Source organism: Calypte anna, chromosome 3, assembly GCF_003957555.1.
Source record: "Calypte anna isolate BGI_N300 chromosome 3, bCalAnn1_v1.p, whole genome shotgun sequence".
In the NCBI taxonomy this organism is placed as follows: Eukaryota; Metazoa; Chordata; class Aves; order Apodiformes; family Trochilidae; genus Calypte; species Calypte anna.
In genome coordinates, this window is record NC_044246.1 from 8,653,111 (window position 1) to 8,669,446 (window position 16,336).

At 36.4% G+C, this 16,336-nt stretch overlaps 1 protein-coding gene across 1 annotated transcript in view; it reads right to left on the minus strand.

Annotated features, from left to right (window-relative positions):
• Positions 1-16,336, minus strand: part of PLD5 (phospholipase D family member 5) — a 147,406-nt gene that overhangs the window by 80,536 nt on the left and 50,534 nt on the right. The window contains 1 exon segment of the mRNA XM_030447941.1: positions 3,357-3,493. Within this exon segment, the coding sequence (XP_030303801.1) occupies positions 3,357-3,493 (137 nt within the window).

Sequence of the window (16,336 nt, forward strand, 5' to 3'; positions counted from 1 at the left end):
GCTACTCTTCAAAAGACAAAAAAATAATTAATTTCAGCTATTTCTTAGGTAGAACTCAAAGTTCCTCTTGAATGTTCTACTCATTATTATTGAATATCAAATTCCTCTGTGTAACAAAAAAAAAAAAAAATGGTTTGCAGCCTACAGCTACCTAACTTCACATTGCAGCAGTCAGAAATAACTGTAAGGCAAGATGCATTTCAGTTCTCAACCACAGGCTGAGTTTTTCAGCAAGAAGCTCAAATTCTACAAATCACAATTTTTTTTTTTTTTTTCAAGGATATATTTTTTATTCATTCATGAAATGCCATTTCCTATGCACCCTTCTAGATGGGTGGCAACAATCCCTTCAGCAATTGGTGTAGACATGCAAAGAAGCCTGGCTTCCCACTTCCCTGAGTAGTTTTTGTCACAAAGCCCTTAAGAGAAATAAATACATCAGTATAGGGGAAGGTCTGTTTGATAACATACACAGTAAGAATTCATTATTTAGTAAGAGCTTAAAGAATTATCAACAGAAGAGGAACCTCATGTTGAATTAGAACAAGATGATCAGAAAGGCTGAATGAACAATAATACTATGGCAGTAACAAAAATAGATGTGGGCTCTACTAGAAAATACTGTTTGCAACATACCACAATGATTCCTCTACCAGGCTAAAAAAATGCTCTCAGCTTCGAAACATGTCTTCCTTTTATTTTTTCTTTTTCTTTCCCTCTCTCTTAAATAATTCTCAGGTGCTACTTTTTTGCACAAGCTCCAAAATTTTCTATCCAAAGACCTATTCTAGACTACAGCTCTATTTCAGACATATTTTCTTTAGTATCAGACATGAATTAAATCAATTTTCCGAAGAGGAAAGCCTTTTACAAGCCATGAATGAAGTTCTCAGATCAATAGCATCCTGTCACATCAACCTTTTTCATAAATTTGATCAGGCAAAAACTAAAAAGAATTAGAATTCTAGGATCATATATGTAAACTTATATTTGACATTTACTTCACCTAAAAAAAAGGACCATCTATTACCATTCTGTCAAAACACATCCTTCAAATGTAAGTGCCTGTTCCCGTATTTCACTCACGCAGCAGAAATATAAGAATTCAATCATTCTTGTCTTACATATTAAAAGCATTTACTCCATGTGATAAATATATGCCACAGGCAGCAATTATCTTACAGCACTTCAGCTAATTCTACAATGTATTTAACACAGAGGAGCCCAGTTTACTCACATAGACAAGGATTCAATATTTAGCAGGTAATAGCTGTCAGATTTGGATACTGTTATGGGAAATGGTTTAGCCAGGTTGCATGCACAGCATTGAGGTGCCTCCTGGTTCAGCCATTAGAAGCTGGATCATGAGCTTGAACAGCTCTGTGAAAGGCACCTTAAAATAGAGCTGGGGTCTGAGGTTGCTATAACCATTAGATGCAGAGCAGTTTCGTTGACTCTTATGTTTAAAGTCAACGTGCAAGATTTACTCTCAGGGTCCTCTAACACCAGTCTGGGAGAGACAAGAATGACACACTGATCACCAAAAACTGTGAAAGGTGAGTATTCTTTAGAAAGCCAGATTGGTGTAAACCACACAAAGAGAAGCAATTAACCTTACACATGGTAAATACAATATCCCATTTTTCTATAGCACTGGACATAGCTCTCACTCTGAATTTTATTCCATGTGAAGCACACAAAGTGAAGAAGATTAAGCTCTTCCTTGACAAAGCCTATGCAGCATCCAGAAAATGGGTGCCATTAGTTGATACAACTAAGAGGAGAATCTGGTGTAATAATTGTTGTGTGTGTTGAAGTCATGTGCAGGCAATGAGCAGTAAGACTTTCATCTGACCTGGTTCTGTCAGAGATTCACACATGGATATAGTGGGTGTAGAGATGACACATGCAGTATCTTTAAAAGTTTGGAACCAACAACTCTCAGTGAAGAATACCTAAGACCCTGATGGGGAAGGGGAAGATAGCTGAACTCCAGAAAATTCAGACTAAGTAGTAGAAAGCTGCCCAGAATTCCAAGCATACAAGAAAGTCAGGGCCAAGCCATTTTACTAAATAAATAAAGCTGGGAAAAAGCTCCAGAAGGCTGGTTGGTTGCAAAGCAAAGCTACCTGATGCTGCTGGTGTGACCTGTTTGAAAGGAGCTACAAAATAAAAGAATCTTTTTCCCTCTTCTCCCCTCACCCCTTTTCTTTCTTTTTTTTTTTTTCAGCATCTAAATAATATTGTAAGAATCCAGTATAATTGCAAAAACATAATATATAGCAGAAATATAATAGCAGAAATAAGGACAAAAGGGCTCAAAGAAACATTAATTTTTCATTCGGCTATTCTGAAAAATAAATGTCTGAAAAGGTTCTCCAGGAAGTCTGTGGAGCCCATCCTTGGAGCTATGCAAAGCCTGACTGTGCATGGCCCTGAGCAACCTGCTCCGAGTAGGGCAATGGATGCCCAGAGGCCCCTTCCCGCTCCAGCAATTCCCTGCTCGGATTAGAATGGATTTACAATAAATTATTTAAAGATTACTCTTTTTCCACAAAATTAATCTGAGAAGGTGCTCTCTATAAAAGTTAAAGCCTTAAAAAAAAAAAAATAGCAGAGTACAATTGTGAATGAAATCTACAGAAGTTTCTTAAATCAGCTTTGCTGGTGGACAGAAGAGGATCTTGGACAGTGAAAAGAGCACTGGTCATCTCTGATAAACTGATTCTTGGAGAAACCTGACAGTGAGAGACAACAAAATGAAACTTAGTCTGGAAATGAAAGGCAAAAAAAAAATCTAGTCACTTGCTTAAATATAAAATTAAAATATAAACACAATCACGGCAGGTGTCTGAGGCAAATCCTAAACATAATCAGTACTCCAGGTTTTCTGACTGTATCAGTTATTTTCTTCACAATTCCTAGGCAAGCCACTCTGTCTATCAGGGGAGTGCAACAGATATGGATCTAAAAATGTTCCCCTTTATAAAAGGAGCAGCAGACTTAGGTCAGTGACAAGTCACCTTCCTGAAATAAACCTCTTGATTAAAGACATGACAGAATAGGGAACTATGTAAACAACCTCAGTACTCACTGAAATTAAATGGGCTTTGACTCTGGCTTACAAAATATTTCAACTAATGCAAGATTCTTGCTCAAAACATAAAACAAAAAAATAACTTCAAAAATTGTCCTTTCTTTTTTCAAACCAACCTCTAAATTCAGGAACCACTTCTACTTCTGTTACCTACTCTTACAGTTATACCACAGGACTATGGTAAGGACTACATGCTATAATATAAGACATGTATTTTCTCGTACACCCCAAAAGAGAAGTTTTGTTTGTTACCTCTTACCGACACTTATTTTGACAGTTCTTTTCTGAGAGTCCATCCTCATCTTCTCCCATAATATCCACTGCCGAAAATATCAGTGCAACCAGAATTGCAAAGCAGCATACCAGTGCAAAGATCACAATGCATCTTTGCTGGGACTGAAAGAGATTAAGATTAAAAAAGTTTTAATGGCATGAGCATATTCTAGTCAATGACCTGAGACTCAAACTTTTACATAAGATCTAAAACTCTTTGAAGATCTTACTGGCATAGCTGTTAACATAAAACACACCTCAAGATGAGAACACTCTCAAAGCTGTCCTTCAGGTAGCACCTTGAGATGCATTTCAAATCTCTCAGATATTGTTAAATAATTCATGTAACAAATAATAGTCATAATTTGACCTGTTTTCTGTCTGTACCAGAAGGAAAACATTATGCATCAAAATAACTGTTTCCACATTAACTACGCATTTTCTGATTGTGCCCCGCAGGTAAAGTACAACTTAGGGTGGCAATAAAGACTTGAGAATCCTCTTGGGTTTGGCTGAAGTAAAACATGTCATTGCAAGTAGGCTGAAGAGCAAAGTTGGGGTTTTTGTTGCTACACAAATTAAGTGACATTGTTAGTGTGATTGTCACAGCAACTGAGACCCTATGGCAACTCCTTGCCCCACAGTACTTTATAGTATAAAGGCAAACAGACTCACTGGTGATAGATGGGGTTCAAGGAAACAGTGGGAGACTGCTGCTCAGTGTGATAGGCAATGCTCTCCTCATCTCAGATTTAATATTAAAACATTGCATAGCCCTACCTTATGGTACAATATGAAATCCTGCAGTACTAAGTCAGATGCAAATGATGCGTGCAGCCCTAGAAATGTGAAAACTCCTAAAGGCAAACTCCTGACATGCAGTTTACATAGCTGCATAAATGTAAAGTATATTTTATTCTAAAACCAAATGTTCAAACAAATGTGTTTTGCTACTGAAGTAAGATTCACACAAAACCACACGTCAGAAGCTTAACATTTGTTGCTGTAGCTATTTTCTTAATTTTCATTATTGTCCTGTAATTAAAATGTCTCATAGAGAAAGAAGCTTTATGAAGGAATGGTAAAGTGGGAAATTATATGGGAAAGCAGAAAAAAATGTAAGGGAAATGAAACATACTTGCAGCTAAAACCAATTTCATAGTATTTCCATTGTTCCTGACATTTTAAGTGGTAATAAGTTTCAGAGTAATAAGTTTTTCCTGTATGCATAAAGAAAAAAGCTTGACTTAGTTAAAAAAAAAAAGTTTCCAAAATTTCCAAAGTGCAGCATAACCCAAAAGAAAAATGTTCAAGCCTTTCAGAAAAATAAAGAAAAAAAAAAAAAAGATATAGGAATTTAATTCCAGTCTGTGAACATCTGAAACACAATCATTTATCCTTTTACATAATGGTAACACTGAATATGCTTAGGTTACATGCATATTCTAAGTATAATTCATATTAGACATTTGTATACATTTGAAATATTTTATATTACCTAAAACCTTACAAGAATGCAGAGCATATGAAGCCTACTTTTGAAATAAATAAAATTCAGACCTTTTTTTCTTGCTGCTATGTATAATCTTGGCATTGTATGAAAAGAATTAGAAATTACTGCATTTGGTGTCCTCAACTGAGGCTGCAAAGTGGGACTAAAGAGAAACATGGTAAAACACTGTCTTTTACCATTGTGTCTACTGGCAAGTAAAACTAAGATGTGCCAAACATAAAGAGGGATACAGATTTGGGACACTGCTTTATGTCATTTCTTCAGCAGGACTGATCACACTCTTGCTGAGACCAATGTCTCAAGCAGTTTTTTACAGCTGTGTAAGTGTAGTTGCAGAAACTGATGCAGCTTCTTCCAGGCACTAAGCATATCACCATGGTAGCAAGATAGCAAAACTACTCCCATACCAGCAAGCCAAAAAGAATCTCTATCCCCTAAGAGCAGAGGATATGACCCAATACAGCTCAAAACACTCAGAAGTGTTCTGTTTCCTCTCAAACCAGATTATCCGCAGCTGGGAAGAGTCCCAAGTCCAAAATTTTGGCAAATTTGTAGCAACAAGCATCCTACCTGGCACATGGTATAAATTCTTTATTCCATTTCCCCATGGAATAACTCCATCTTCTTGCTGCATCTCTGTGCAAGCAGCAGAACTACAGAGAGCTGCAGGGTCACTGGACCACCAAGGATCACAGTAGCCCTCAAGTGGCCCTCAAGGCTGGGCCAGCACACATGGAAGGAGCAAGACATTGTTCATTAGAAGTCTGCAATACCTCTATCATAGATATCATAAGTCATACAACAGCCCTAAAAAACTTTTAGCCTGTTGCAAATTTAAAGCCCAAAAGCTATACATAATCTACAGGAAGGGGGTTAATGGTTTTAAGCTGGAAAAGGGTAGAGTTAGGTTAGATATAAGGACAGAATTCTTTAGTGTGAGGGAGTTGGGACAGTTGCAGCGAACTGGTCTAGTGGACAATGTTCCTGTCCGTGGCAGGGTGGGTGGAACTGGGTGATCTTTAAGGTTCCTTCCAAGCCAAACCATTCTATGATTCTATGCATTTGTTTTTGACAGTTATAACACATTGCATATTTCACATTTTCTTAAGTAACAGCTTAACAGTATTGCTACCTATGGTGCAGGGGACCTGTTAATTCCAAACACACACACAGGAACCACCTTATCAAACTGTGACAATGGTATTTTTTCTTTCAGCTAAGGATAGCACAAATTAATAGAACAGAGCAAAAGTTCCAAGCTTGTAATTCTTCTAACCTTATGTTTTTAGTCACAGGTCTGAATTGTTGAGTAAAGACCTTTTTATAATTTTCAAATGGTTTTACAGTTCACCTCAAAATAACTCCTGCTGTGTGGGGATTTTTAATTGCTTTTAAATCTAAACATTCCACTGAAATGTATATTTAAATATTGCTTAGATTCAAATTTATCTTTGTATTAGAAAACAAAGAATAAAATTAGCCACAGACACCAATCAAGTCTTCCAGGTCTCTCTTTTGACAAAGGCAGTAAATATCAATTTTCATGCTCCAACACTATGCTGTGGGCAATTCTCTAATAGAGTTTTCCTAACAAAACCCGATACGAATAGACCACATCACTCTTCTGCTACTCCATCCACATATGCCTATGTGTGTGTGTGTCTGCACATGCAAATAATAGTAGGCTTCTAGAAAGTATTTAAAATACCAAAGCTCACACCGTAGACAAACAAAAGGAATCTTTTAAATTTACTCTTCAATCTCTTGAGCTATTTAGCTGTTTAGGCAAACTGTTTTCTTGATGCTATGTTACTGTGTAACCCTTTTGTAACTGGGATTCCTCAGAGCTTAACAGACCTTTCCACCTGCTTCCTACAGTAAATGCCTAAAATCTCTCTGTGTTTAAGTTTTCAGACTTCAACATTTAATTAGGGTCAGGAGAGATCTCTAAAGCTTATGTAGCCCATCTGCCCATGAATATGATTAATTCATACAAATTTAATTTACACAAATATAACTTCTAGCAGACATTTGTGTAGTCTGTCTCTGAAAATCTCCAGTTTTCAGGCAACCCATCCCACATGTCAGTGCCTTATTGAAGCCTAACTTATGTCTTTTATGCTGCAGTGCATTTTTTCTTTCCCATACTTGCTGAAAAGAGAGAAATTCATTCCTGCTCCAGCCTCTTACATATTGGAAGACTGCTGGAGGTGCAAAGAGACCTGGGCCCAGAGCACTTCCTAGTTTGACTGCACCTCTCAGAGGGCAACAGTGACTGACTTCGCACTCTTAACAGTGTGGAGATATATCTTCTCTAAGCCCAGAGATTCTGTTGCATGATTCTGTTTGATTAAGAAAAAGGATGATTGTCTGTCAGTTAAGGTTGCATCAGACCTGTGGTACTCAAGCAGAACTGAAAATGGGAGAAAGAAAAAGGCTTCTATCTTGACTGCATTCCCACTGACCAAAAGCTGTTAAGAAAACTTTGATGCCCCATAAAGCTTTTAGTTTCTTCACAAACAATAGGTACCTGTGTTAAACACTAAATTTAATCAGGAATTTACTTTTCCCCCAATACAGTACAAAAATGTCCTTCTCTCCCCAAACAGGAGCCATGAAATTGCAATGCTGCATCTACTGAGAAAACTGAGCACATTACAAAATATGCCATGACTTTCACCTAGTGTTTCATTTCTCTATTTAAAGAATAAATTTATACAGCATATTAATATGAAGTTTGCATTTGCTTGTCAGAACCACAAAGGCTCTAAAAAGTAGATTATCCCATCTTCTGTCATATCAGTAGTCTTTTCTTTGCTTCATCATGTCTGAACACCAGTGTAAGAAATAAAGTACTCATCTTCAACACTACTAACCTGTTCAACAGCTCTTAAAATTCAGCTTATGAGGGGGGTTTTATAGTATGCTACAGTAGACTTGCCAAAGGTAGCAAGGAATTGGATTTTAAGAATTACCAGTCACATTGGGATTAATTTCCCTTCTTAAAAACATTATGTGTATTTATCAGAGAAAAACATTATTATAAAAGACTGTTTTCCATTAATCTGGAATTCATGCACAGGATAATCTCCATTGCAGCTTTAAATCTCCCAGCTTGTGTCATTAATATCAATCAACGCTAAGGTTCCTATTAAACAAAAATGAGGGGGAACTGATCCCAGAGTCCTAAAATAAATTGAATATTTTCAAATTGTCTCAGCCTAGTGACCTTCATCCTTGGATATTGAAGGTACTGGCTGAGACTAACAGAGAACTTTTAGCACTTACCTCTGAAAACTCATAAGCACAAATGAAGTATCTGAAGACTGGCAAAAGCAAACCCATATTTAAGAACAAAAGGTGGGCAAGCAATAGAAGTTGGGAAATAATAAACTCATTATTTTAACTTCAATTTCTAGAAAATACTTGAACAAGTATGTAAGGAAGCTATTGTACATTCACACCTAGAAGATAAGAAATTTTGTCAAGAAAAAGTCACATCAATCAATTTTGATTTCCATCTTTCCTAGTCAGGAGCGTTGGTATGCTGCTGGAGAAGCTGAAAACGTCATGCACTTTGGTCTTTAATAAAAACTTTCCTACAAACCAAAGAAATTCTGTCCAGATTATTACAGGAGAGGTATAAGGATGCTCACTGAAAAAAATGGGAGGATGTCTTAGGGAAAATTCACAGGATTCTGCTACATATCTGTTTTTGTTCATGTCTTCATTAACAATCTAAATTATGGACTAGAAATGAAATGCATTTATTGAGTTTTCAATCAAACCAAAGCAGGGAAATTGAGAGCATGATGGAAGACTAGATTAAAATTTAAAGATGTTACTGACAATTTAGGGACTATGTTGAGAAAAATAGGTTTAAATTCAATCAGGGAAGAGAAAAGAGCTACCAGGAGGTAGGAACAGTCAATTGCAGAGACACAGGAACTGAGAAAATGTTAAGGAAAAGGGTATTCAAAATGATTAAGAGGCTGGAGCAGATGCTTTAGGAAGACAGACCAAAAAGGGATAGTATTCAGTAGTTTGGAGAGGAGAAGAAATATGACCAAGAGGTAAAAAATCATAACAATAGCATCAGGTGTACTGAAGACAAAGTAATTATTCACCATGTACCCCAATACCAGAAATAGGAGAAGTTTATTGAAATGTGTAGGATTTAAATTTTAAAAAGATTAAGTACTTTTTAATGAAGTAGATATTGAGCATTTGGAATCTGTTGCCACATGAGGCTGTGATAGCAAACAGCAGCAGGGTTAAAAACAGATTAGACAAAGCCTTCAAAAACGTGTCCAGAGTAGATACTACAGAAAACAGGCAGGGATGTGCCCTCTCCTAGAGATGCTGGGGGACGTGCTGCTGCCACTGTTACACTCACAGCACAGGTTTAGACATACTATGGGTCTGAGCAGTAGAATACATTTGCTACACTCTCACTTTGCTTTTTCCACAGAAAGACCCACACATTATAGCTGACTACAACCTGGACAAGAATTAATGCTGTTACACTGTTGTGTTGACTTATATCTCTACATCCCAACATAGTAATGCATGTACTGCACGAGGCAAAATAATCCTTATCCTCTAATTCAATCAAGTTAGCATATTGCATCCACTTTTCATGACTGGAGGGAGACAGTTTAAAGAAAAAAATAAAAAATAAATATTTAGTCGTATGGTCACCCACAGAAAGTAGAGAATCATTAGCTAATTCTAGCAATATTCTTTAATTGCCCAGTCACTTCTTAATCTGTATTTGAAAGAAAGATTTATGGAAATATATTTATCTCAGACATTTCACAAAATCCACAATTTAAGTAGACTTGGCTCAGAAAGACCCAAATCAGTGTTCCTACTGAGGGTAAGATGAACCAAAGTTTTTCTCTCCAGCAAGAGGCAGCTCAGTGGTACAAAGAGGAGCTGTGGGCCCTGAGCCTGTTCCTGCAGGGAAGCAGCTGCGTTGGTTCCACCGCTCTCCAAACACAGCGTTGGTTCCACTGCTCTCCAAACACAGCTTTGATCCAACAGGTCAGGCATGTAACACAGGGCAGACTGGTTACTATAAATAGAAAACTAATAAACTACTTTGGAAGAAACCCAAGGCTTTAGGAGTTACTTAATCTGAACCTCCTCTGCACAAAGGGTGACGCTACAGAAAGCTGTTAACAAGTCAGAATATGAGCATTATAAGGAAAAAAAAAGGGGCTTCCAGCACATGACCAACTAATTTCTAATGCATTTTGTTTACCAGAATTGGCACAAGAGATGGAGTGGAATGCCTGAATACATTCAAGTGTTTATGTGACATTCTCCCAAAATTGAACCCTAACTGATCAACACAATATATTGACTCAGTCTTCAGCATAAGGTGGGGTAGTATTATGGTTTGAAAATGCCAAAAAAAGATGCTGTCTACCCTGTAAGTCTGCTCAAATCCAGCATCTTCTGCAAAGAAAAAAAAAAAGAAAACAAGAAAGAAAAAAAAAGAAGAAGTCTTGAACAATCTGAACTTGGCCTGGACGATCAATGCAGAATACTATTAATACCTCATTATTAAAACCCACTCTAAATAGGATTTCTATATCCCATTGTATCTTTGCACCTCTTCATATATGGGCCATCGAGGTAAGGAGTCTTACCATAGCTAGCAGAAGCAAAAGCAAGCAAAAGCAAGCAAAAATCAAAAAAACCCTGTACCTATTGGCACAAAAATGACATCAGAGAGGCTGTTAGACACACATTTGAGCAGCTAAAGTGCAGTTCTCCAGAAGAAACTTCTCATTCTACCTGGATTGTGTTTTTCTTTACCAGATTAACAAGGCAAAATAAGTTACCTCAGACTTTTTCCACTGAGGTTTAAGCTTTTCATCCTGCAATTGGGAGAGGCTAAGAGTGCATATCCCATCAATCACAGCAAAATCACATTAAATCCCCTTAAAGCAATCAAAAACTAGGTGGTGGAACTGAACCCAAAGGTTCTAACGTAGTTCATTAGATGAATCATAAATTGCCAGTTTCCCTTTCATGAAGAATAAAAACCAAATTAAGATTTCAAATTATATTTTCCAAGAGTTTGCTTTTACTCATTCTGATGAGACATAGTTAAGGAAAAAGTTTGATTAACTCTATTATAAATTGACTCAAGGTCATGAAATGTAATTCTCATATAAGAATCATTTATTTTTTACTCATTCTGAAAATCGAGTTACACTGTGAGTACATGTTGAAATAATAGATTTGCCATTCATCCAAGCAAGTTAATTCCATTGTCACAGAGAACACAACCAATGTGACATTCACAATAGGAATTATAGTCCACTTAAAAGAGAGATAAAGGAAAATAAAGAGAAGTTGAGATGATCCACAGCTAATCAGACCTATAAATGTAAATGAGTTAATTATTGTGTTTAGGTGTCTATGCTTGCTTTTTTATGACAGACTTGAGAGGTAACTTGGTTATATTTTTTATCCTATAAAATTCTGTATTTTAATTAAATGACTATTTATAACTTTTACATTTCTATACTTTAAGTAGTTCTGCTTGATGGATAATTGCTTTACTGCCTGGAAAATATCTAAGTTACAAGATGTGAATTCTGTATTGACTCTGGCTTTGGCAACACAAAATGGTTTACACAAACCTGATCCCTAATATCATTTCTGGAAAAAAAAATAAAATTGGCCCAGATAATTCCTTCCCTGCTAAATACCTTGGAGACATCCTTTGTGTCAAGATCCCTAAATTTCTGCAAAAAAGGAGAAATATACAAAAACCTCCCTCCTTGAAATCTGACAGTTGTCTATGATTTCAAATTACATTTTTAATGGTGAACAGTGGACATGAGGGTGAGATGTCACCAAGTGCAGCACCATCCCCTATCCTGCTTGCAAAACTCCAATCTGAATAAAGCCAGGCTACAAGAGCCCCTTTCATATGCATCCCTTCAAGGCAGGGAACCCTCCTTGGAGGAAGCCTCAGGGGCTCTGCTTTGTGCCCTTTTCTCTGACCAAGAGGCACATTGCAGTTCTTCTGGGTTTTGTTTTGTGTGTAGAGGGGTTTAGGGTTTTCTGTTTTATTTTTAAATGAAAGAAGCAGAAGCTCAGTGCCTGGAAATGTTCAAGGCGAGGCTGGATGGGGCTCTGAGCAACCTGGTCAGAGGAAGGGGTCCCAGCCCACACAGGAGAATTGAAACTGGATGATCTCTAAGGTCCCTTCCAACCCAAACCATTCTATGATTCTGCAAGTCTATGAAAATGATAATTTCTACAATATTATGCATCAGAAAAACCTATCAACATCATAACTGACTGTACAAGCATTCAGAAAGTTAACTTGGTTTCCTGCATTTCCTGTTCTTTGATTGTTCTTTGGACTTCAGTCACTGAAAAGCCAGATAAAACAGAGCCCAGTTATACAAAATACTTCATTTTACTAAGTGACAGAACATCTGCTCTTGCCCTGACCCCATCAGCAGTTTGCATGAAACCTGACTTGAAAATCTCTTATAGATCTCTACCTGTCAATTACATATTGCTTAAGTCAATCAGTCCATTTAGAAGGTACTGAGAAGGAAAAAGATGTATGGATGTGAATATAAATATTTATACACATACTCTTAACCCCACAATCACAGTTTAATACTCAATCTTTAAGACTGTTTCCTATTATATCGAATATATATATAGAAATATAAATATAGATGATATAGATATATAGATAATATAGATATAGATATGTAAATGATAGATATAGATAGATGATTTACATATATGGATATAGATATGGATATAGATATAGATATAGATATAGATATAGATATAGATATAGATATAGATATAGATATAGATATAGATATATGACAGGTATGGTTAACAAAAATATATATCAATCCATACAGGTACATGCCTGTTGCCAAGCAAACTATCTGGTATTCTGGCCTAAGTTTGTGTCTAGTTTTATTGCTGTTTTAATTAGTTAATCACCACAGATTTTTTTATTCACTCCTAATTTAGAATTTTAATCATGCTGCAAAATAAAACATGGAAAGAAGCTACTGTGAAGTTCTGACATCCTATTCTCATTTCTGTACCAAGATAATCCCAATAAGTAAAAAAAAACCTGAGAGATGAAGATAAGCCCTGAATACAAAATAGCCACACAATGACCTGGCATAGTGAGGTTCATGTCATCACTGATGCTTCAATGTTCCAGAGAGAGGAGGTGTATTGCACCTCACCAACAGAAGTGATGATGTATCAGAGAATGTTCCAAGAAAGAGAAACTGAATGCCAATGAATGTCAGTAAACATTATCACCTTTCATCCTGCTGTGAAGTCCAGAGTATTTTTGGGGGAGCCTTTCCCCCCACCCCCCCTTTTTCTTTTCAGGAGCAAACTTCATTGGGAACAGTCTCTTTGAAGGAAAATTATTTGGAATAAAAGTCCCTCATGGCTGACTAACAACTGAGGAAAATTTCTTTGCACACAGGTTTGTGCTCACAGTACCACCCAAGGCCTTTTCTAAACTGCAAATAAAGCACAGCTTGTTTTCAGTTGAACATCAAGGCCCCAAAAGAGCAAAACCTTATAAAGTTACAGAGATTTATCTGGAAAAATCTCAGTCTCAGAATTAGTGTCACATGCCCAGCCTAAAAATAACAAAAAGTCATTAAATTCATTAGAAGCTCTTTCTCCAAAAAGTAGTCATTTTGTTACTTCTGTAAAATTCACACAGACATCCACATTTTATCTGTCACAGGAATTTTCATACAATCAGGTTCTTCTTTGGTCATTTATCAGAAAGCAGCAAAATGCTACTTACTTCTAGCATTCTGGAAGTTACTTGAGATAAGTAGATTTCACACTGTCATATAAATTTGCATTTTAAGTTTTCTCCTGAAAGCAACAGCTGTAGAACACATGCACCTGCACTTATGAATACAAGATTACAGTCTAAATAATTTTGTATGTCCCACTGAAGGCTGAAGTGAATTTCACATTAATAAAAACCAATACAGTATTTATCTGTGTTCTGGTAAAATTATAAATGAAATTCAATTAAAATTAGGTACACGTTTGCTTTCTGGATGTATAACACTCTATCAAGCATGATTTTATGCAAGTTATGTGGATACTGCTTACAAATGACAAAGTCCAATAACAAAAGGTGAAAATGTTTCCAGATTTCACTGTGTCACCATGAGTCCCTGTACATGCTGAGACAGCAGTGGTTCTCAGTTCTTAGAGTCCCTCTGTATAGGAAATATAAGCCTAATGTCATCAGGTTTGCTTTTCTTAGTTTCCTAGCTATTTACAAAGAAAATTAATTAAATGTGTATTGGTATTTGGAGCACATTCAAACCAAACCATTTTTATTATTTCTAAGACAACATACAATACCAGAATGAGACAGACTTCCTGCAAAAGCTACACAAAAGTCTGTGTAAGGCTCACACTACCACCTGATTGAAACTCAATCTTCATGCCCACATAGATTATTTTTAATTGAAGATATTTATCCCCATATTAATCTGTTAAGAGATTTCCACAAAAACTTTTACTGAAAGAATTACTCCACAAATTTAATAATAATAATAATAAAAATTGTTAATTAACATGTAATGAATTAATGGTAGCCAAGAAAATTAATAGGTATCTTTGCTGGCATTTGTAAGAAATATGCACATAGATACATGTATGCTCTACAAAACTTACTCATGGGTAAATGCCATTGTATATCCAAAGAACAGAATAGTAGTTTCTGAATTTTTTGGGTCACTGCAACACTGCCAGACCTCAAGAGCTGTAATAGAAAACCATACCTATTTAACAACAAATTGCAGGTACAATAAAAGTCAAGCTAAGAGTAATATTTAACATATTGCAGTGGGTTAGCTACAGTTAATATGTTCTGTCTGGACTACACCCTATAAAATTTCACAGACAAGGTCAAAATTTAAGTCAAAGTTACCTTTTCCTATGGTGGGGAGATACAGGGAAGATGCACAGATCCCACTCAAATCTAGATGTCCAAATGTACAGCAGAGGTGTTTGAAATATTTCTTCTTAATATATAGTAAAGGAGAACATTTTGTAGCAGCACTGAGCTAAAGATGTGCATATGCATGCATTACAGACATAAATGTCCACAAACACACCAAGATATTAAATCACTAAAAAAGGGCAAATGTCTTGCAGTGAGCTTACCAAGAGTCCCACTTGACAGTGTTCAGTAGGGAGTGAGTGGAGACAGGATTGCACTGAAATTCTGTCCTTAGCCACTGCAGAGCCACCAAGCTTGCTATTGCTAGCACAGTCCCAGTGCAGATTTAAGACAAAATACAAGCCATGATTTCTCTGGTGTTTCTCATGTTCTCCATTTTCCCATCTGCTCCTGCCTTTCTCTACTTTCCACCTGTCTCTCATATTGAATTTGCTGTTGGTTTTGACCAAGGTGCTGTGTACAACAGCAATTTTGCCACTGTTTTTAAAAGGAACAAGGCTTAACTCAATTTTCCAAAAGTATATATAATTATATTGCAAAATCCAAAAATCCACTTTGAATAAAATACATGATAAATTTCTTTCAAATACAAAACTGTAACCTTTCTCTTTTCAAGGGGTTGTTAAATTGCACTAGAAGCACTAAAAAGTTACTCGTTTAAAACCACATTTTTCAGGGAAATATGCAGTTCATTATTTAAAAATTTTGCCCTTTCTTCAGTTCATGCTGTCTGGCTCAGAAGACTCCAGTTCCCTATGGACCTAAAGGCATAATCAGATGTATGTCTAAGCCAAGACTCATCTCCTTCACTGAGCTCAAATTCAGATTTTGCCAAGGACATAAAACTGCAGCTATAACCTACCACATTCATTTTGCTGTGTTCAGAATGTACAGCCAGGTAGCAACTTGATTGCTCATGCATTTCTCATGGTTCTCTGCTAGACAAATCTCTTGATTTCATTTTGAGATTACACTAAATAAAGAAACACTACCCATACATTAGATGTGGTGTAAATTCATAAACTTGATTTATACTTTGAATATAGAAGCCTTGGTCAAAATGTAGTAGATGATTCAGAGCATCTGGCACCTCATTAAATAGTCTCATATTACCCTATTGCTTATCACTAAGAAGAGATGGAATTTTGATTTGCCTTTGTTGTTGAGAATTTTTGACAGATTCATAATTTCCTTTGTCCCTTTCTCCTGAGCCCTTCCTTCAAGGCCCTTCCACAACAGGCAACAGTTCTAGATTTTGTTCCTCTTATCACAATTTTGCTTCACATTCTGATTTTTCTCTTTCTTCCATGGCTTTCAGATTTGTCCTCACGTAAAAAAACCCCAAAGGGTGTGCTGGAAGCTAACTGAGCTTTCTATCTCAACAACATACTAATAATTTTCTAATAAACTGAGATACTTTACAAAAAATTAT